This window comes from Primulina tabacum, chromosome 5 (assembly GCF_025594145.1).
Source record: "Primulina tabacum isolate GXHZ01 chromosome 5, ASM2559414v2, whole genome shotgun sequence".
NCBI lineage: Eukaryota > Viridiplantae > Streptophyta > Magnoliopsida > Lamiales > Gesneriaceae > Primulina > Primulina tabacum.
The window spans coordinates 35,753,286-35,774,892 of NC_134554.1; the positions used below are offsets into that span (position 1 = coordinate 35,753,286).

The 21,607-nt window shown below is 32.8% G+C and overlaps 3 protein-coding genes across 3 annotated transcripts; all 3 read right to left on the reverse strand.

The window, feature by feature from the left end:
- Positions 1 to 1,813: 1,813 nt before the first annotated feature.
- LOC142547484 (endochitinase EP3-like) lies at positions 1,814 to 4,499 on the reverse strand. The gene is made up of 2 exons (XM_075655806.1): positions 3,960 to 4,499; positions 1,814 to 2,359 (listed from the first exon to the last, which is right to left on the reverse strand). The coding sequence occupies exons 1-2, from the start codon at positions 4,375 to 4,377 to the stop codon at positions 1,947 to 1,949; spliced, it is 831 nt and encodes a 276-aa protein (XP_075511921.1). The 5' UTR covers positions 4,378 to 4,499; the 3' UTR covers positions 1,814 to 1,946.
- Positions 4,500 to 6,070: 1,571 nt separating this feature from the next.
- Positions 6,071 to 9,762, reverse strand: LOC142547485 (putative UDP-glucuronate:xylan alpha-glucuronosyltransferase 3). Its single transcript, XM_075655807.1, has 4 exons — positions 9,373 to 9,762; positions 8,495 to 8,683; positions 7,704 to 8,326; positions 6,071 to 7,265 (listed from the first exon to the last, which is right to left on the reverse strand). The coding sequence occupies exons 1-4, from the start codon at positions 9,426 to 9,428 to the stop codon at positions 6,235 to 6,237; spliced, it is 1,899 nt and encodes a 632-aa protein (XP_075511922.1). The 5' UTR covers positions 9,429 to 9,762; the 3' UTR covers positions 6,071 to 6,234.
- Positions 9,763 to 13,357: 3,595 nt separating this feature from the next.
- On the reverse strand, positions 13,358 to 19,924 carry LOC142547486 (uncharacterized). The gene is made up of 8 exons (XM_075655808.1): positions 19,798 to 19,924; positions 18,639 to 18,748; positions 17,985 to 18,022; positions 17,593 to 17,678; positions 16,118 to 16,226; positions 15,907 to 15,920; positions 14,054 to 14,155; positions 13,358 to 13,593 (listed from the first exon to the last, which is right to left on the reverse strand). Exons 1-8 carry the CDS (start codon positions 19,852 to 19,854, stop codon positions 13,462 to 13,464), a joined length of 648 nt encoding a protein of 215 aa, XP_075511923.1. The 5' UTR covers positions 19,855 to 19,924; the 3' UTR covers positions 13,358 to 13,461.
- Positions 19,925 to 21,607: the final 1,683 nt, after the last annotated feature.

Sequence of the window (21,607 nt, forward strand, 5' to 3'; positions counted from 1 at the left end):
TCGCATTTTATTCTCATGCTCACTTTTATCTCAGAGAACAAATGTCGTCATCTTTCAAACGATGGTAAAATTATGTCATTTTTAAAATAAATTATATTGCATGTTTATTATATATACTCTTCACATTGACAAAATATGCATTTCATATCGAGTCATGACTCAGTTTATTACCGTTATCGCTCACCAAAAAATGCTTATTAACCTTCTTAACACGATGTCGATCACAACAAGGTTTTTATAAATCTTTATTTTCAATTAATAGTTGCGAAGAAACTTTCTTTCTTATGTTTTATGTTGAGGTAATTAATTTCTAAACACATTGTTTATGATCTGTATAATTAAATTTGTTTCTTATGTATCCGTTGTTTATAACTGTTTCTGTATTTCAAATAAAACATTTTTATGATTTTGTCCATTTAAAATAATTATAATAGTCGTTATTCATATTTAAACTAATTGCGATTCATTCATTCATTCTAAGGGACTCTGAAAGTTTCGAACTGAGATTTTGATACTTTTCGAATAGATCAGACCAAAATTTTATTCTATTATAGAAATTGATATCCCCATAAAGATCCGGGTCATGTATAACCCGGGATATTAATTGGATAGCCCATATCAGAGCCAATATGTCGGGTACTCTCCTCATTAGCCGGGCATTTCTTCTCCTCCCGGATAATCAATAGCCCGGACCCTCATACAAGCACTCGGGTACCTTACCACCCGAGCTACCTCGAGAATTGCACCACACTCGGGTGTATTGATATGGTCAATCTTATCTGTCAGAACAACATGTCTTTGGCATAACATATAAGTCATCAGAAAGTATGGGCGGCCGACTTGACATATTTAGTAGGTAGGCACTGAAAACAATATACCTATCACATTTTCTCCTATAACTAGCAGGTATGCATGTCATTTACAGATTCTGAATCTTTGAACTCTCAAGCACTCACATATATCCTCACATATATCGCTTGTATTCATCTTCAACCTGCTGACTTAAGTATCGGAGTGGCTACGCCGGACACTCATCCGGCACCCCTTCACGAGTTCCTTTCTTGTTTGCTGGTGTTATCGAAGTCATTATCTTCATTCCATTTTCCTAAACACTAAATTATTGATTTGATTCGATGGAGCCCCTTATCTAGCTCATCCACTTCATCGAGTTCACGTCAGAAATGGTTCTTTTTTATTTGTTGTGATGTGATTTGATAAAATGATAAGTTTTGGAGGGATGGTGATTTGAGGGTAAATGGTAAGTTTTTGTTCAGTCCACCTAAATATAAATTCATGGTTTTCCTCCTATAATCATAATTATACCGATAAATATATTAGCTTGGATTCTTAATTATAATAATTTTGGGTTTGTAAAATAGAGTAGAAACATGAGATCCCCGATAAGGATTTTCGTTTTTCCTTGTTTGGACAAAGTCAAAAGTTGACAGTTGTCCATAAAAGGTCAATGATAGTTTAAAATTAGATTTTTGTGAAACAGCAAAGATGAAGCCATTTCAAAGTCGTCCACTTTAAGAGTTTTTTTTTAATATAAAAAATATTACTTTTTTAGATTCGTAAGACGTCTCACAAAAAGACCTACTTGAAAATATTATATATACTTATTCTTTCTATGACCTAAATTGGATTTTTTTATAGCGATGGAATTAAGCGATTTAATGTATAATAAACACGAAAATTTGTTGAAATTAGTCATTATGCTATATTTATTCTTAAATGATTGATAATTAAACAATTATGCGTGATTTATTGATTCATCAATAAGCTCATTAATGTGCTTTGATTATGCCTAAAATAGTTAAATGACTTATATTTATATAAACCCCAACCATAATATAACAGAAAATATGTTTTTCTTCATCATACTCTTGTGTAATACATGATATATCACAAATTATTGTGAAATAATATATTTATAAAACCTTATTCTAACACCTCAAATTGTTGCCAGGATCAACTTGAAGTTGATCACAATACTGTGTGTAATACCCGACACGAGAGGTGACGGTACTCGGATTCGCTCCGTCGCATTCAAGGGCACCATTAATGGCTCGAATGGTCGCCCCAAAACCCTGCCCGGAAGTTATGAGATCATGGCAATTATTCATCCAGTACCACAAGGCGGTCTTGAAAGATATCACCCTATCGGTGGCCACGATATCAGGGTTGTTCAAGCCGTCGAACCCGATGCTGTTTCCCGCGGGGCCGTAGTTAAAGTTCCACGACAGTTGTATCGGACCACGCCCGTAGTAACCTTGGTTGGGTGCACAAGGATACTGTGTGTTGGTTTCATCACAATAGTCTCGCGATGGACCATTTATCTCATTTATGTAACACATGCCTATACATATATAATAAAGTTTTAGTTAATAAATTTATATTCTAAAGTACTTCCAAAAAAAGAAAATTATAAATACACTTTTTAATAAAGAACTACAATGAAATTGAGATTTCAAAACACTAAAAAATAATATTGTTCAAAACCACCAATTTGAATTTTTCAAGTGTAAATCTAACAAAAGACATTAAATTTAGAGTAGGTCTCTTGTGAAACGGTCTCACGAATCTTTATCTGTGAGCCGGGTCAATCCTACCGATATTCACAGTAAAAAATAATATTCTTAGCATAAAAAATAATATTTTTTCATGGATCACCCAAATAAGAGATCCGTCTAACAAAATACGACCCGTGAGACCGTCTGACACAAGTTTTTACCTTAAATTTATGGGAGTCTTTTTGTTTTTGTTTTTGTTTTTTAAATCTTTTAAAGCGGACGACTTTGAAATGGCTTCATGTTTACTGTTTCACAAAAAAAAATCTAATTTTAAACTATTATTGACCTTTTGCTGACCACGGTCAACTTTTGACTTTGTCCAAACAAGGAAAAACAAAAATCCTTCTTTGGAATAAGAAACAATTTTTTTTTCCCATGAATAAAAAAATTATAAATCGAAGATTAAGTTAAATGTATCACAAATGTCATGTATGAATTTAAAATTCTTCTCCTTTCATTTCTAATTTAATTTTTTAAACTATTATAAAAAAATTCAAATTCCAAAAAAATAAAAAAAATCAAGCACTCTAGAATTAAATATTCATAATAACATAATCGAAATCCAACCTTAGAAAATTTTCCTAGGATGTGTGTGCTCAAAATTAATAAAGTTTTTAACATTTGGAGATTTCATAAGAACAATGTGGAAATTATATAATGAAGTTGGCTCCATTAATTATTTCTACCTTGTCCCACTACATTATATAAAGTAATGCAGTGGAGCAATATTAACTAGTGGGAGCAAAAGTAGAGCAATCAAAGTGGTGTTGACCTCCCTTCAATTATATATATATATATATATATATATATATATGAGAATTTTGATACGATGCATACTTATCGAGCACATTTATAAAAACTGATAAAGTGTAAATCAGCGCAATTTTTCTATGTTTCACCACATCTAACAGGTGAGTGTTACTTTACCCGCAAGGGCGGAGCTACAAGGTAATATACTCGGGCTTTAGTCCGGGTGACCCAAATTTTTTTAAAAAAACTTATATGTAAATTTTGTATAATTTTGGAATAATATGATATTAGCTCGGATAGATCAATTTAAAATATTAAAAAATTGTAGAGTTTAAATTCTAGCCCGGGCAGAGCTATATTTCTGGCTCCATCAATGTTTACATGTATTCACGTAAATTTACACTACAAGTGTGTAGTATATCAAAGTTATATATATATGAAATTTTTTATGTTTTATACTTATTATACAGATTTATGTGAGCATCAATGAAATATCACCGAGTTGCCTATCCCCGGTAAATATCTAACACTTTCTATGTTACTAGATGGAACAATTTCAAACCCACAATTATTAACAGAAAAAACTTGGACGAGATGGGTTATATATATATATATACATAGAGAGAGAGATCTTACGTCCAGTTTCGTGCGTAACATGGGCGAAGAATGCAGCGATTTCTCGCTTCGAGTCATCACTGGAGCCGACGGTACCGAACTGAGGATACGAGGCAAGAGCCTCAAGAAACGCAGCACGAGTATAGAATCCCTTCCCCTCGCAACTTCCAGCTGCCTGGTCCGCAATCCCGTTAAAAAATGAGTCCGTCGCGATATCCGCCACGGAGACCCCATTGCTGCTAGGCGGGGCGTAGCATGGCCCCGCCTGGCAGCCTTGGCCACAGTAGTCGTTACCGGTGCCGCAATAGCCGAATCGGCTGCAGCACAGGTCCGATGCACAGCCGCAGTTTTGGCCGAAAACCGGAGCCCCGATGGCAAGAAAAATGGCTGTGAAAGTGAGAGCTAGGAAACGTTTTCTTTCACATGGGAAGAAACCCATTTGAGACAACTATATTTCCAAGAAATCTGTTTGTTAAAGAGTGGGGATGAAAATATGTGGTTCTTGCTGGTGAATTTATAGTTGCATGGAGAGGAAATAAGGCAGCCATTAATGTGGAATGCTCTGACTTTGTCGGTAAACACGTTTAGAATTTTCTACGTTTCTTTATTTCTTGTTTGTTGACATTTTCTCCATTGTCAATTAAATTTGGGGGCTATATTCTATTAAAAAAAGTAATACATTTTGTAAATAAGTAATTATAATATCATGTTTTTAATAAAATATAAAAAATATTCTTGTTGGATTGTTTGAAATAAAATATATTTTCACGGTAAATTGTGAACTGTGAAAGATAATTCTGTATTCGACAAAATTGTCGGAAGTAAGAGTGTTTGGAAATATTTTTATTTATTTAACAAAATATCATAATCACTTTTGAAGAATTATAATCAATCATCTTTTCGATTTGAATTAAATTAAAAAAAAACAAAAAAAACCGATTTTTTTAAGTGGAAAGTAAAGAATCACTTTTGGATAATGTTGCGATCACTCCCCGAAAATGTCAATAGTTCTTCTTTCATTTGATATTTAACTTCACCATACTCAATCTTGGACAAAGACTATGTTTATAAATATGTTGGAGTAAGTCTATTGTGAGACGATCTCACGAATTATCTGTGAGGTGGATCAACCCTACCGATATTCACAATAAAAAATAATACTCGTAACATAAAAAGTAATATCTTTTTCATGGATGACCCAAATAAGAGATCCGTCTTACAAACTACGACCAGTGAGATCGTCTCACACAAGTTTTTGTCAACATTTGTTAGTGTTAAAACCACTTCTAATTTTTTATAAAAACATTTTAAAAAAACTAGACTCATGTAATTGTTTTTTTAAGTTACATTTTCAGTATCCAAACTCGTTTGGTTTAAATATTTGCAAAAAGCCGACAAAAATGCTGCCATATTTAGCATCATGTTAACGTCACGACAAAATAAAAGTTAAATGCAAATTAAAATTAAAAATACAAAACTCTATATTTTATAAGCCAACTTAGATGGTGATCTTTAAACGAAAAATTCCCATAGCTCTGTTTCATCATCAAAGTCAATAAACAGATTATTATTCAGCAGACAAATCAAAGTCTTCTCTTCATCATATTCATTGTCCAATAGTCTAAGCCATCTTAACTAAATTTTGTTCTAGAAAGTAGGTTTTTTCAGCCTTATGACGTCATTATGTTCATGATTTTGAATTGTATGATATCCTAAACTTAGCTTAAAAGAAGTTTTCAACTATATTGGACAAATGAAAAGAGGCTAAGTAATAGTAGCAAATTGAAAAACAAAAAATGGATCTGAAACTGAATTATAAAAACCTATCATGTTCTGAGATTGCGCCAAAATCGCGACTCGGCTTGAGGTTCGAAATTTACACTGATGTCGTGAATTAGATCAAAGGATATGCCTTTTGGTATGAGTTACATTTGTGTTGTTTTTTTTGTAGTAATATTGAATAATGTATACTTTATTTATTAATATCTTTTTGATTCAAGAAATTTGATGGATAATTTATTTAGCTAGCGACTTATTTTATTTTTATTTTATTTGGCCAAGTCAAAAGCTAGAAAATCTACATTCCCACTGAATATATATAAACATAAAAAAGATGTAGCCAACATTCAATATCAGTAAACATCACGTAACTTCATAAATCAAGAACAGTGGTGTAAAATTTTGCCACACAAGTTTCCTATCCAAAAATTGTAAAATTTGGTATATGGTCTCTCATCTACATACAAAAGCAGGATGGATATGCATATTCAGGAAACGAACAATCGAAAACAATGACTTACAAAAAGGTGAGTGAAGTCGTCTCGACGGCTGGAGGTGGTAGTGTTGAAGTCGCGTTATCGGTCCAATTCTTGTCACCCCAATGCCACAACATGCTTTCCCAGAAGCAAAACTCTTCGAAGCAAGTAGTCAATCTAGAGTCTTGAATTTTGATTTTCCAATGTCCATCAGTGTAGTTGTTCTTCTCAGCTTCCCTCCGATCCCACTCGAGTGCAGCCTTTTGTTTGGACCTGAGTAAACAGTATTTGTGTAAATTCTCAGGCATTGCATCATGGACTTTCCACCAAGTTCTATGAGCAACATCACTGGCAAATTCTTGCAATATCTCAACGTTCCAGTTGCAATCATAATCCCGGAAACATAACCATGGTTTTAAGCCCAAATAGTGAAGAACATAAAGGACAGGGGGATCGGCACCAAAAAGACGAGTCTTCATCTCTTTTTTCTCCTCCTCGTCACCGATCCAAAAGTGTTTCAAAAAGTTCATGTGCTTGGGGATTCGATGCCACCACGTAAAAATCTCATTCAAATAACCTTGGTCCCCACCATTGTATGACTCGATCTCATTAATATGATCCATCAACAACTGGAACGTGCAATTTGATGGTTCGACCACCATCACACCAGAATTAAAGAGGGTGGCGTTATTCCCTGTAGCGGTTATTTCTGGCATCTCGAACAAGAAATCAATATTTCTTAATATCAACAAGTCTGCATCGATAAATATGATTTTGTCGTAATCTGTCAATTGCCATAGACGAAATTTGCTGTAATTCCACTCATTGTAGGCGTCTTTTTCAGCTTTTGGATTTCTGATTCTTTCAATTGTATGGAGTTTCCACCCTGCTGCCTCTAGACCACCCCTGTGGTAATCGCTGATAGTTTCATCAACAAGTATCACAAGATCTCTAGTAGAACCAGACATGCGAATACTTTGTGCTGCAACTATGGCGCCACAAACATAGACATGTGCCGAGTGCAGGATTGTCGCATATGCTTCTCGTCTTTCATTACCCGAGTGCCAGTTTTCTGCATGACAGAAATTGTTTCATGCTACTCAGTTTCCTACGAAAGTCCTACAGATAGAGATGAGGTAATATTTCAAGTTATCCCTTCTCACTGATTTAACCAAATTAATTTGTTAATTCAGTTCGGTTTTCGATTTTAAAAAATATCAGTTAGATTCGCATTCAGTTACATTGTTTTAAAACGGAATACAGTATATCAGTAGGTATTCTCTCCATTATTTTGAATACTTGGTTGTTTTGGTTAAAAATTTGGGCTTTTGTAAACGTTTTGTTCAGTTAGTTGGTTCATTTAGCTCATAAATAAGTGATTTTTTTTTTTACTTTAGAAAGTTCGATTCAGTCAACAACCAAATCAACCGAATACAAATCCCTGCCGTAGAGCTAGTTCAGACAAAATTTAAGGCATTTTATAAAAGAGTAAAACAAAATTAGCTCTAACCTTTAGCCTTCAGAGGAACTGAAAGTTCACATGACCCAGCTGAAAGGTGGAGTTTCTCTCTCAATTTATTTGAATCGGGTTTAAACAGCCATGCATTGCCTTCACGTACAATAAGCTCTTTGCAAGTAAAAAGATTTGGAGTCGGGAAACACTCGGTGATGAGAAGAACGTGCACGGGATAATGCCCTTTGGTACTTGCAGCTAGCCTGGCAACTTCGAGTTGCAAGTGGAAACGAGCCACATTTCTTGACCAGTTCTTGGATTTATCACATGGAAGCTTGACAACTATAAGGTCCAGTCGTGGTTTGCCAGAGAAAAATAATTTCGGCAAAGTAGGACATGTGGGAACCTCAAACTCTTCTTCCTCGTCCAACCATTCTGGGTATAGTGTTTCCCAAGTGATATTATGTGGGACAGAATCCAAGATAAGTGTGACATGCTCCGCTTCCGGGAAGAATTGCTTCCACCAAGTAATTTCTATCTCGTTGAAATTCAACAACCCAATTCCCTTATACTCATCCCGGTTAGTTAGTCTCTCAAGAACAGCAGAAACTTCATCCCAATTGATGTTTAGAAGTGATGCATAGTTTAGATCCATGCTATATCTATCCACCAAGCCATGCCTATAATTATAAATTTCATAAATATTCAAAACAAGAAATTGCGATTCTAGCTAATCACACATCTCATGAAGTATTAACCAGTCTACAAAAAAAACATTCGAGACTTTTAGAGTATACTTCAAGGCACACGATAAACAAATTTACAAGAATATAAACGATATTACATGCCTGGAACGAGATCTGGACACGTAATCCGACTCATGAATTGGAGGAAAATGTAGGATTGTAAAAAGTGCTACAATGCTTATAACAGCCATCACAAGCTTAAAAGTTAGGTGTTTGCAATTCAAAATCCTGTCCAGACCAGAGCCATGAAGATGTCTACCTCTTGAAGGCTTTCGTCGGTATGTTTCTTCACTGAAACAAACAAGTGAATATCAGCAAGCAAATTGCTAAATTTAAAACATAAATAAAACAGGAACAAATGATTTGATTGCTAAATTTAATACTTGAACATAATTTACTTGTTAAAAAGTTCCTACTCGCTGACTGACAAGTTTGTTAAATTGTGAAATTATATTACTGATTGTAGTCCACCCAAAAGTTTTGAACAAGCTGTTCCAACACTACTCAATTTTCAAAAAATTTCACAAGTTCACTTGGTAAACAAAGAGCAGATTTTTAGTATTCCTATGCAAAACTTGTTTATGGGAGAACTTAACCCCATTAAATTCGTATTCATCCTTTCATTCCTCACATTTACAACATAACCCCTGCTTCATTACTTCAGATTTTGAAATTATGAACCAACCTCAATGAAACCCAAAGAACAGTCCCATTTCCTATAATTCAACACATGAAACACCAAGATATAAAAGTTTTAACACTTGAACAGAAGTAAATACTTGTGATCATACACAACGAAATTTCGAGAAGGCCCAGATGCCCAAAACTTAACAAAGAATCAAAATATTATTTACATACAATCAAGAATGCAGAATCACATAAAACCCACAACAAAAGTGGTGCCGCAGCAACAAAAACAAGACTATCAAGGAATGGATTCCTTAAAATTAAAACATTAAACCCATTTTTAAAAGCCTTACGTAGAGGCAAAGAGCCTAAGCCTCGGCTCTACAGAAGTAGGAGACAAGTTTCTCATCTTGTTGGCTCAGTAGCAACGTGCTGCAGCTGGCGACATCTGATCTCAAGAAAAAAGCCAACTATTTTCTTGGAAATTAAACTTCAACAACAACAACAAAAAAACACAGATTTAACTGATTTTTACGCCTAAAGTTGCTCGCTAAAATAGGAAGATTCTGCCTGTTTAAGTAGGGATCTGTGCACAAAGATAATGCCAAATAAGAAGAATTTTAATGCCAGAAGGAGGGAGGAGAGAGTTAAACGCGAGGCGGCTCTCTCTTAAAATACATAAACAAAATAAAACCAAAACCAAGAATTCAATCAACGACATGCCCATAAAATAATTGTTTTAATGATCGGAGATTAGTCCACTTCTTTCTTAAAAATGCTTCTTCTTCCTTTTTTAATAGTATCCAAAGTTTATCATTTCGAGAATCGTTTTCATAATAAATAGAATAGTTTTGTCATAGAAAGTTGAAAACCTAAAAACAATTTAAATATTATTTTTACTACTATAAATAATTAATTTTTTTTAATAAAAGATAAAATTGTAACCGGCTTGACGAACATCAAAATATCAAATTTAAGACGAGTTCGAGATTTATAAAACATTGCCACTCAAAAAACAAATTTGTTAACCCATATGAGTTAGCACCCACAAAATTTAATATATTGTTATAAACGAAGACCGAAAAGAAAAAGGTTTCAAGTTGGAGCTAAAGTATACTTCTTCTCAGTCAAATATATCATAAAAAAATATTGTTTTGAATTATTATGTTATGAAATTAGATCTTTTGTGAGACGGTATTGTTGATCTTTATTCGTGAGACGTGTCAATTATATCCATATTTACACTAAAAAGTAATACTTTTAGTATAAAAAGTAATATTTTTTACGGATAACCTAAACAGAAGATTTGTCTAACAAAATTTATCAATAAAACCGTTTTACTAGAGTTTTTGTGATGTTATAAATGATTCGATAATAAATATTTCACAAGAAAGATTAGATTGGTTTATTATCTTATAAATTTTTTGGAAAAAACAAATTGAACATCTCGATAACTCAAACTTGTATAATACTTTTGCTTCTGAAGAACAACATAGCAATATTTAATTGAGATTTCGAATATATTATACATTTAATAACATTACAAATACTTTAATATTATAAATTATTATAATTTTTATATGCATGTATATACATACTCCATTGGTTATATCCGACCATACAATGACATTTGGAGAATTTGTGGTTGTTTCCCCCTACTTATTGCTAATGATGAATTAGTCCTTTTAATAATAATGTCATTAATAAAGTTAATTAATTATGACAAAAACTTTTGTCTCACACGGTCAATTTCATGATACGGATATCTTATTTGATCCAAAAAAAAATTATTTTTTATATCAAAAATATTATTTTTATAGATCAACTTAGATATAGATATGTAAGACCGTTTCAGAAGAGATATAATTATTAATTATTTAGAGTCAAATTTTTTTGACCAACTTTATCAATCTCTTATCTGACCTGACCCGACTCATGTCAAAAATATCACTTTTTTTATATAAAAAATATAACTCTTATGGACCGAATCAGTTTGTCTATTAGATATAAAATCTGTTAGATCGTTTAAAAAAAGACCTTATCGTAGATTTTTTTTTTTACCAAGTTTTAACATTTGGCTAAATTATATTAAATTTGTCAGTTGACTCGTTATCTGCTCGTGTTTCACGCGCCCGGCCAAGGAGTAGATTAATTTTAAAAACAATTATACAAAGTTAGGCCTACAATTTATCTAATAGGTTCATGGATGATGGGACTAGGGGTGTCAAAATGCGACACGATCCCGTCAACCCGACACGACCCAACATGAAAAAAATCAGATTCGGGTTGGGGTTTTTCGGGTTCGGGTTAGGTTCGGGTTGGGTTGATTCGGGTTAGTGCCATGTTAGGCGGGTTTCAGGTTGGGTCACGGGATTGACCCGCGAACTTTTTTTTGAAAATATTACCTATATTTTTATATATTGTATGTTTGAATAAAATTTATTGTATATTTATATGATACATTTTCATCATTTAATATTTATTTTGCATATTTTTATTTTTTTAACAATTTTTTATTTGATTTAGTAAATATACTTTTAATTTTCTACGATTAAACTTTCAAATTTAAAATGGAAATTTTGTTATTATGTGTTCAAATTAAAATATTATTATTATTTTTTATTTTTATGAATTTTTTTCATTAATTTTTTTAAAAAAATTTAAAAAAAATAAATAAAATTCGGGTTAGACGGGTTGAGTCGGGTTATACGGGTTCGTGTTCGGGTTGGGGGTTTTCGGGTTGCTTCGGGTTCGATTGGGTTCGGGTTGAAAAAAAATAAAAAAAATTTCACGGGTTGACCCGAAACTCGACCCAACCCACCCAATTGACACCCCTAGATGGGACCAATGGTTCTGGTTTATAAAACCTCATACTTAATTGCTCGAACCCTACCTGACCCGACCATATATGAAATCAGTCGGAAAGTTTAAAAATCAGGCCCGGTTCAGATACAAAAAATACCAACCGATACCTGAAAACATGAATCGTGCTACTTTAGAGGTAAAATCGATGCTTATATATAGTTCGGTTTTCAGACTCCGATAAGATCACAATTCATGAAAAAAATATTTGTTAGATTTTTAATGGCAAAATTTTCTTTTAATTAACATGTCTTATAAGATAATCGAATCAATTGAGTTTTAAATAAGCAATATGTTGCAAAATTAAAATTTAAAATAAAGAAATAAAAACGTGGTTTGGATTTCACATTTATTAATCGTTGTAGTTTCAATCATATAAATTAACTCATTTATTCGTATTATAATTTAAAATTTTAGATGAGTTTACTTCTGATTCTAATTTTTCACTTTTGATTCGATTCCTTATTCATGTAATCAAAATCAAATATTAAGTCTTTGATTTTACCGCATCTAAATCAATCTAATTTTTTTATTTTTTTAAAGTGTAACGAGTAATTGCAGAAAAACATATTTATGGTGAAGTAGATTATAAAGATCATGACATTGATGGAGATGATATATTGATAATTACAAAAACTTTTATGAGAAAATCTCACGAGTTAATTTTGTAAGAATTCTATTTTATTTGATTCACCCATAAAATAATATTACTTTTTATGTCAAAATTATTACTTATTATTGTAAATATAAACATAGTTAACTCGTCTCACAAGAGACCTACTAATTTATAACTAGTAATTACAGAAAAACAAAATTTCCGAAATGTAATCAAATTACCTCATTTCAATAACATATAAATTTATAAGCATAAACAAATTACCCCTGTTTAATATTTTCTAAAATTTTAAACGTTTATTTAACTCCAAAATATTATATTTTCCACGGGAAAAAACGAGCACAAGATACATGTGGATGCTAGTATCAGATAATGGATATCACAGTAGTCACATTATGAACTTCTCTGTAAATGTATTTAAAGCATATATATTCATGAATTTTTTCCTGTCAGCAGAAATAATTCTAAAATATGGCATTACTTATGTGATAAGATGCAAAACCCACAATTGTATTTTTGTATAAAATCACAAGTAAATAATTCTATATCTAAAACGAGAAAAGAGATTCCAAACCCCTTATCCATTAGAAACCAACAATAAAAGGAGGAACCTCATGAAAGAGAACTCATCCCGGAACGGTAGATGAGATGCTATCTTTGGGTCGTAGAATCTTAAGGGCGCGTCTAGCTATAATATTCTGATAATCCAACATTCTCTTGTACATAACATCAGATTAAGGTAATACACATCGATAAACAAGATTAATATTCCAACTCCAATTGTAGACACTTTTTCTTGGGGACCAACAATGTGGCCTAAGAAGCAATAGAAAAATCCTCACAAGTTTCAACTGATTGAATAATCGAACATACAGAGCAAAGCATTGTAAGGATATTGCATGTTTAATATGTTTGTTCTGAATTTCAATTGATTGAGTAAAGAAAAATGAGGCAGTTCAAGTTTTTACTGCTCACCTTTGAGTCTTGACACAGAAATAACAGCATCAAATGTGAATACTTCACCTGGTTCAAACTGTGCTTCAAGCTCTTCAAAACTCTGTACAACTCTCAAATCCTTACCAACTGTTAAACATTCCTGCAATTTTCAGATCCGCAAAGACGAAAATGAAGAACAGAATGAAATGATTGGATTTTAGTAAAGTTAATTTTCACACTTTCAGAAAAAGTCAGCTGAACAAGCAGCAGGTCATGCAAGGGCTGTCAAGCTCCCCTCAATTTGATTTTTTTTATGCATGTATTCCCGTCACTAGCATTTTAAATATTTTACACTTTAATTTCGCCTCCCCTCCTATGATATTCTGGCTCCAGAATCGCATGCATAGGATTGTGGCAATAATACAGAAACATGCATAGTGGTAATTATGCAAAAAATTAAGCTTTCATTAAGGGGTACCCATGGGAGGAGGGTTAAGCAAAGCATGTGTCACTTTTGATGGAATATGTCCTTTACACTTTTTGATAAAAAGTATCACCTTGCACTTGAAAAATCATTTTTTTTTTCTATAAAAGCTCAAACTAGCACATAGAAGTTCTACCTTAGCCACATATTCAGCTATGGTTACATTGATAACCTTCTTGATAACTTGCTCATAAACATTTGAGGGCCCCAAAATTTCCAAGAGAATGTTTTTCGGTATCTGCAAGACACGTTAGTTTAGTAAGTGTCAAAACTCAACAAAGGGGTCTCAGTTATTTAAAACATAGAAACTAGGAGTTTTTCAATATATCTAAGAGATCTCGATCAATTTATTAAGTCCTTTTACAAGTCAGGTGGTTGTAGCAACATAGAGTTAATAAATTGTGAATAAAACTTGAACCCAAGGTTTAAAAATATTGAACAACATACAATATGTGTACCATGCTGAACCTATGTTAGAGCTTCGTGTTTAAGCTTTTCTGAACAAGCCACTTGGCACACATACAAAAGAACAAAGGACATGCAGTGTTAACATCCAGTGTTGCAAACACAAAATAGTTTCCACACTTTAACAGATCAAGGTAACAGTTAAAAGAAACAATCAACAACAAAAATATTGGAATAAATTTGTTATATTGAAATATGGCGTATGAAAGTATTTTCCAAGAGGAGAAATCTCTATAGAAAGGATAAATTTCCGTTACCCTAGCAATGCTAGTAACAAGACTCTCAGGAGAAAAATTGAATGCCTATCATTTCGCTCTGCTCACACTTCATGCTTCTCTTTTCCTCTCTTTCCATGTGAACTGTAACTACATTGGTTCTACTTGATTTGAGGCTTGATCCTTCTCTTTTTAAATATCTAAGCGCAATAATAATTTAGTCCGGAACATCAAGGTGCCAAATAGGAAAAAAAATTAATCGTAGCACAAGGCAATCTAAGGCACATGGGTATCCTGGATCCTAGTAATAAGGCTCAAGTCTAGATGTGGGCATTGTTGAAGTCAAGTTCCCTAAGGTTGTGTTTGGACTAAGAGATTGAGATGATGAATTTCAAAATTTTTGACTTGCTTGTATGAATAAAATTAAATTAAATTTCAAATCCAATTCATATGAAGTTATTCAATTTCAATAATAATTGTAGAGAATTTCAAATATAGTCAAGCCTCAAATCATTTCCCAAATCAAATACCTTCATCCAAATCAAATCCATCAACCCAACCACAACCCAAATGATAATATTCTAGAATCTAAACATTTGAATAGAATGTGTATAATTCAAAATGTATTTTAAAAGCTATTTAACAATAATACAACTGAAAATTATTGGTTTATAAGCAAATGGAATTGCTATCATCTAGCATTTATTTATGAAGTAACTATCCCTACATTAAGGCGTGCATGATGAGCGTCTCAAGTTCTTAAAATGCACCAAGGCAGAGGCTTCAAGTTCAAAGCACATGCTTCATAGAAGGGCTGCACGTTAGTTTGTGTTGAGGCGCAAGAGCTGAACATCACCCAATCTTGAGCCTAGGTGCACATATTGTGGACTTTCAGTAACTATTTGTGTAATTTTTCTAAGAAAAACATAAGTCTCATAGCCCAAAATAGTCACAATCACCCCGTTAAACTAAATTCCTCGGTCCACCACCATACACCATAAGAGGTAAACAATGCAAGCATAATGTTGCACGATTGTTGACATGTGAATATTTTTCATTCATAATACAATGGCACTAACAATCCCTCTATCAAAACATGCAATAAAAAAAATATAATCACAAATTATATGAAATTAAAGATAATAACTATGTAGCACGCCAAAGGACTTCCCAAGCATTCAATAAATAGTTGGCCCGTGTTCAAGTGTCTATCATGGAGCATCGTCTGTTTAGCCTAGCTCAAAAGGTAAGTTCAAATAACAAAAATGATGCATGAAAAGGTTGTCAAATGGAGACTTATAGAACTTACATTAGGTGTCTTTCCTGAGAAGTTCCGGGCATTGAAGATGGGAGAACAAGGGTGATAAATTCAACAAAATGTCAGACAAAAATATATGAAATTTCAGAAACCACATGAAAATCCAAAAATAAAGATTCAGAAACTACAGCAGATCCTTACAAACTTTAACAAGCATGTTTCTGAACTTTTCAATATTAGTTAGATTTCTGTGGTGGAATACCTCCCTTAACTCTTCTAAATCCTGGAATCGGCTGGGCATCAGCAACCATTTTGGAGAATATATCATCAAAAATATGTTGGGTTTTGGTGCCAGATACCTCAGCTGTAATCTGTTAAAAGCAGTGAAGGTGGAAGATATAAACAAAAAAACAAAGAAAAGGAAGCTTTAACCTTTCTTCATAAACATAGCAAAATTACAACTCGGTAATATATCATTTCCATTTCAATCATTGATAGATTTAAACAAACTAATTACAAACAATTACTACACAAGTTATTGCTGAAAAAATTATTAAATTAAATAACAATACTTTTCATAAACATAGCAAAATTACAACTCGGTAATATATCATTTCCATTTCAATCATTGATAGATTTAAACAAACTAATTACAAACAATTACTACACAAGTTATTGCTGAAAAAATTATTAAATTAAATAACAATACTTTTTATAAATTTTCTGATGCAAACAATATATATTATGATTTATGAAAAGCTCAATAGCATGGAGTTTACATCGTTCTGGGTCTCACAGACTTGTACAGGAATTGAAGTCTAATATTATGCTAATTTGACTTAGGGTCTAACTTCATTATGTGTGGACTTTTGGCCCACTTTTTGTAATTATAATCTTTTGATTAATATAATAATGTTACCTATATATAAAAAATGAAGTTCAATAGTTTTAATCAAGGGCGAGCAAAATTTCAGTTCAACAAATAACCTGCGAACCAAATTAATTTGGAAATTTGACTCGGTTTTGGAAATTCGGTTTTTATTTGAAAAATTGGTTTTTGGTTTATTCGATTCGGTTCGGTTCGTTTACGATTAATTTTTAAAAAACCGAATCTACTGAAACCATCAATTTCTTAAAATGGACTTCAACGTAGGCCTATCTTATTCAATTGGTTTTGGGCTATAGTGTTGAGCTAAGCCTAGTTCATTGTGTATTGCGTCACTGATATGCTAATTGGCCTAATGGGTGAATGATTGATTTTCATCTAGAGTTTGTTGTGATATATCTTGGTTTCAAGTAAATTTTTTGAAATTTTCCATAATTTCAGTTTGCTTTTTTCAGTTTTGATCGGTAGGATCAATTTGCTCAAGATTTGATTTCTTTGGTTTTGGATAATTCAGTTCAATCGGTACCAAATTAACCAAATACATAGCCCATCTTTTAATATATATTAACAGAAAAAATCAATCAATAATTGATGGCAAAAGACTTAAATTTGAACAAATTCATAGTTCAGTTTGAGATGCTAGTATGATGAGCATCTATCTTGGGAAACATTTTTTCCCTCAACACATTACCACCTTCACTGAACAGATGTATTTGGCAGGTGGAATGTAGGAAAATAAGAAATGTATGGGACAATGTTTCATTGTTGAGTATATATAAGTATAAGTGAAATTCATTAATCGGTTACCGGAAAATATTAAAAAATAAATATAGGATGATAATTTCTCTTGCCTTTAAGTCGTAGCCTTCATCGGTATAGAATGTCGTAACAGTAAAGTCTTCGAATGATCGAGTTGAAGCTCCATTATCTTGGACAACTAGAAGAACAATCCCAAAAAAAAAAAATGCCTCCTCTTAGGATACTATTAGGCCACATTTGAATGGAAAGATTTGATTTAAGTGGACAGATTTGATTTGGGGAAAAGATTTGAACCTTGATTTCAAATGACAATAACGTTTGTTGCATTTGAATTCATTATGATTACTAATGAATGAGAGAGGACGAACATAAAAACTCTCAAAAATCAATCAGACAACTTAAATAAATTTGAAATCATAGATTCAAACCATTCAATCCAAATGCACTCTTAAACTATTCAAGCATAAATTTCTAACTTTTGTACCCGGTGATACAGCTTGAAGAGCAAATTTATTGGTAGTCCTGCACAAGGGGAAAAATTATTGGCACTCGTATACGTTTCAACGTCATAGATTAACTCCCATTCTCATACGCAGCCTATAGAAAAAGAGCAATATAGCCAGAATAACAGACAACACGTAGAATTCATCCTGGATTCACGTGTAAAAATAATTTTAAGTCCAAAGCGTGATTCGACGCAAAGCACGCACTTCATGGAAGATGTGCGCTGCGAACGAACTATGGTGCTGGGGTAGACTATTGAGCTTAATAATACATCACATTGTCATACACAATTTTTCGAGTATAAGTCTTCAAACATATTAATTATCACAAAAACTTTGATCAATAATCTAATGGTTGTGATTGTGATAAGGATGTGACGTTTGCTTTGACCAAATCAAAGAATACAGAATCATCACATTATTAGTGTGATTCGTATTATTTTTACAATGAAAGAAGATTTTATTCAGGAAAAAAGTTTCTTACTTCATTAATTTTATGCTCTAATTTTGCATGAAAAGCGAAACATAAACATGCAATGTTGTTAAAATTCAAAAACAAAAAAGATGGCTGCTCGGGTGAAGCAATGACAATTAATGGTGAATTTGAATTTGACTGGCTAAAAATCAGTAAGTACCTTTCTTGAAGTTGATACGCACCATATCCCAGTCTACGGGAAAAGAATCTTCTTTTAGACCACTCACATGGAATGTGGACATTTTCGAATTGCATTCGAGCAGTGATTATCTGTTCAATAAATGTGAGTTTGTATGCCGTCTCATAACCAGCAAAGAAACTTAACGTAAGTTCAAGCAGTTTATGATTTTTTTTTCATGTGTGAATACACATATGGCTGACCACAAGAAGATAACATTCTGTGAGCATCAAGTTTCACACAATATACAACGATCATATCAAACGAAATAAACAAGACAGAAACAATAAGGACCAAAAAGAACATTTATGCCAAGAGAAACCATGATGCAATATTACAATAAAAAACAGAAGGGCAACTTGAACACACAAACAAGGTTATAAATGAAGGATGCTCACAAAATACACGCAATACACAGTTAAATCCTATTAATATCAAAAGGTGCCATAAATACATAATTTTCATTGGGAAACCGGAAATGTCATTCAAAAGAAAAAAATGACCAAAAAGAAAGAAGTGCCTCTTAACAATACATGGCTAGAATCAACGATTTATGAGCGTTACATGGTTGGTCAAGTCGTCAAGGCCTGAGGTAAATGAAGAAGGAACCCATGATGACAAGCAGCTTGGAGCACATATAAAGTCCTTCTGTATAAAAATTTGTTGGTACCTTCTAAAAACACTATATTTCTAACATTATCTTCGATCTGCTGCTGCTCTTCTAAATATTTTGCAGATAAATATTGTTTCAAGGTCAGTACACTGCATTATAAACTAAAAAATAGCTAGTTCGCCCGCTTTTGATAACAAGGTTTAAAACCACAAAATGCCACAATCAAGTCATTTCCACAACAAACAATCAATCGGGTCGACATTCGAAGTATGATGAAGGCGCTGACATCAATGTCTCAAACAACCAATCCCCCTTCCTATCCAATCCTACTGGAGGTCATATTTAATTTTTCCTTCAAAATGCCTTAAAAAATTCATGCCTAATCATAATACAAAACGTACTCACACCACGTACAACATGAACTGCAGCTCAAAAACAGCCAAAGATAGACTAAAATTACACTGAAAATTAGAAGAATAACGAGGTAATCAGTACTAATCAAGCTAAAATTCAAGCAAAAAATCTTACCTTGGGATAATAACAATAAGACAAAAGGGGGTTTATTCTAACGGCAACCATTTCCATATCCTCTTCAGAAGTTCACCGTGCTTGTCCGATACATAGATCGGTTTTATAGGTAGATAGTTTACACTAAATAACCACTCACTCCTCAAACTATTCTTATTTTGCATTTGACCCTAAAAGATGAGAGAAATAACAATTTTCCCCCTTGGAATGATAACTAATATTTAATTTCGGTCCCAAAATCGAAATTGGAGCCGAAGAGTTGCGGTTCGGTTCTGGTTAAAGAATAAACCAGATCTGTACATTGATATTTAATTTTAAGGTAATATACAACATATAAACAATTTAATTTATAAATGTTAAATGTAGGGTCATTTACAAATTTGAGCTACAAACCAAAAAATATCAAGGTCAAAGGTTTTATAATTTTTTTTTTTTTTTTTTTTGTCAATAGACCTTATTATATTTAACAGTTAATCTACATATTAAGTAATAGGGTTTTGAGCTAATTGAGAAAACCCAACTTTGATATTTTCTTCTCTTCTTCCTTTGCATCAACGCCATTGCCCATTTACTCTCATTTTTCTCATTTTCAATCTACATTTCATTATTAGCATTCTCAACCTCTTCTTTTTTTCCCCCCAATGAAATAGAAATTAGAATCAAATCTTAATGATATTTTCATTCTCATATAATATGTTTTTTCATAGGATCGTTAGAAGATCAATATAAGGTATTTTATTTGACTATTTATGTTTTCATGTGTGTGGATTATCCTCTAGTCAAGTAATTTCATTTGTCATTAAGTTTGATAGAACATTTATTTCAGTCAGACAAGCTATATATTGCAGTCGGTTAACATTTTGTCAGTCTGTTAAGTTTCAGTAGGTTAAATCATATACTGCAGTCGGCTAATAGCATTCAGTCAGTCGGTTACTTTTCTATAGGTTAAATCATACATTGCAGTCAGTTATTCTTCACATGTATTTTCAGGGAAAATTTAGAGAAAGATGAGCGATTGGTATTTTGTTTCGTTTAGTAGGTTGTCCATATCATAAAAGTAAATTATTTTGGTCACATATTACATGTATTTTCATAATTTAATACATGAATTTAAATATGTCAATTTGTATATTGCCAACTCCCTTACATCCATTATTTATATATAATTTTTTACAGATTGTGTGGACGGAGATATGATTCAAATCTTAATTAATTTTGATGGTGAATGGAAGGCTGAAGATGAACATAAGTATTCATGATGTGATGGAAGTAATTCGGGTCGGCATGCTATATCCATTGATGAGAGTGATGTAAGTATTGAAGATGTTGAAGATGCAATTTTTGAGACACTTCATGTAGGACCGAGTGCTTGCCGCTTTACCAAAAGCTATAGCTAGTAGTAATGGTGCAACTCAAATCTTTTAAACCGCACAACAGCTCAAGCACCACGGTTCGATCGCTCTACCAAGTAGGGACAATTATTGCACCCAACAATCTCCCTCCCAATAATTGTACTCCTTGCAATCAATGAGAATCGAACCCGTGACCTTGACTCTGATACCAATTGTAGGATCGAGCGCTTGCCACTTTACTAAAAGCTATAGCTGGTAGTAATGGTGCAACTCAAATCTTTTAAACCGCACAGCAGCCAAGCACCACGATTCGATCGTTCTACCAAGTAGGGATAATTATTGCACCCAACACTTCATTTGGATATGCATGATATGTATTGAAGCTAAGTTACTTGCCAAAATTTGAGGTATGTAATCCAAAACCAATATATATATATAAATCTCACGAGCTTTGACAA

Bases quoted from the DNA above. Each gene is read 5' to 3' on its own strand.
- LOC142547484 (XM_075655806.1), bottom strand. From the start codon at position 4,377: ATGGGTTTCTTCCCATGTGAAAGAAAACGTTTCCTAGCTCTCACTTTC. The intron at 2,360-3,959 runs GTAAGATCTCTC...ATATATGTATAG, and splicing joins TGTTACGCACGAAACTGGAC to GCATGTGTTACATAAATGAG.
- LOC142547485 (XM_075655807.1), bottom strand. From the start codon at position 9,428: ATGAGAAACTTGTCTCCTACTTCTGTAGAGCCGAGGCTTAGGCTCTTT. The intron at 8,684-9,372 runs GTAAGGCTTTTA...TGTTTGTTTCAG, and splicing joins CTTAGGCTCTTTGCCTCTAC to TGAAGAAACATACCGACGAA. The intron at 8,327-8,494 runs GCATGTAATATC...TTATAATTATAG, and splicing joins GTGTCCAGATCTCGTTCCAG to GCATGGCTTGGTGGATAGAT.
- LOC142547486 (XM_075655808.1), bottom strand. From the start codon at position 19,854: ATGGAAATGGTTGCCGTTAGAATAAACCCCCTTTTGTCTTATTGTTAT. The intron at 18,023-18,638 runs GTACTTACTGAT...CCCCTTGTGCAG, and splicing joins GCGTATCAACTTCAAGAAAG to GACTACCAATAAATTTGCTC. The intron at 17,679-17,984 runs GTACAAAAGTTA...TTGTTCTTCTAG, and splicing joins TCTTCAAGCTGTATCACCGG to TTGTCCAAGATAATGGAGCT.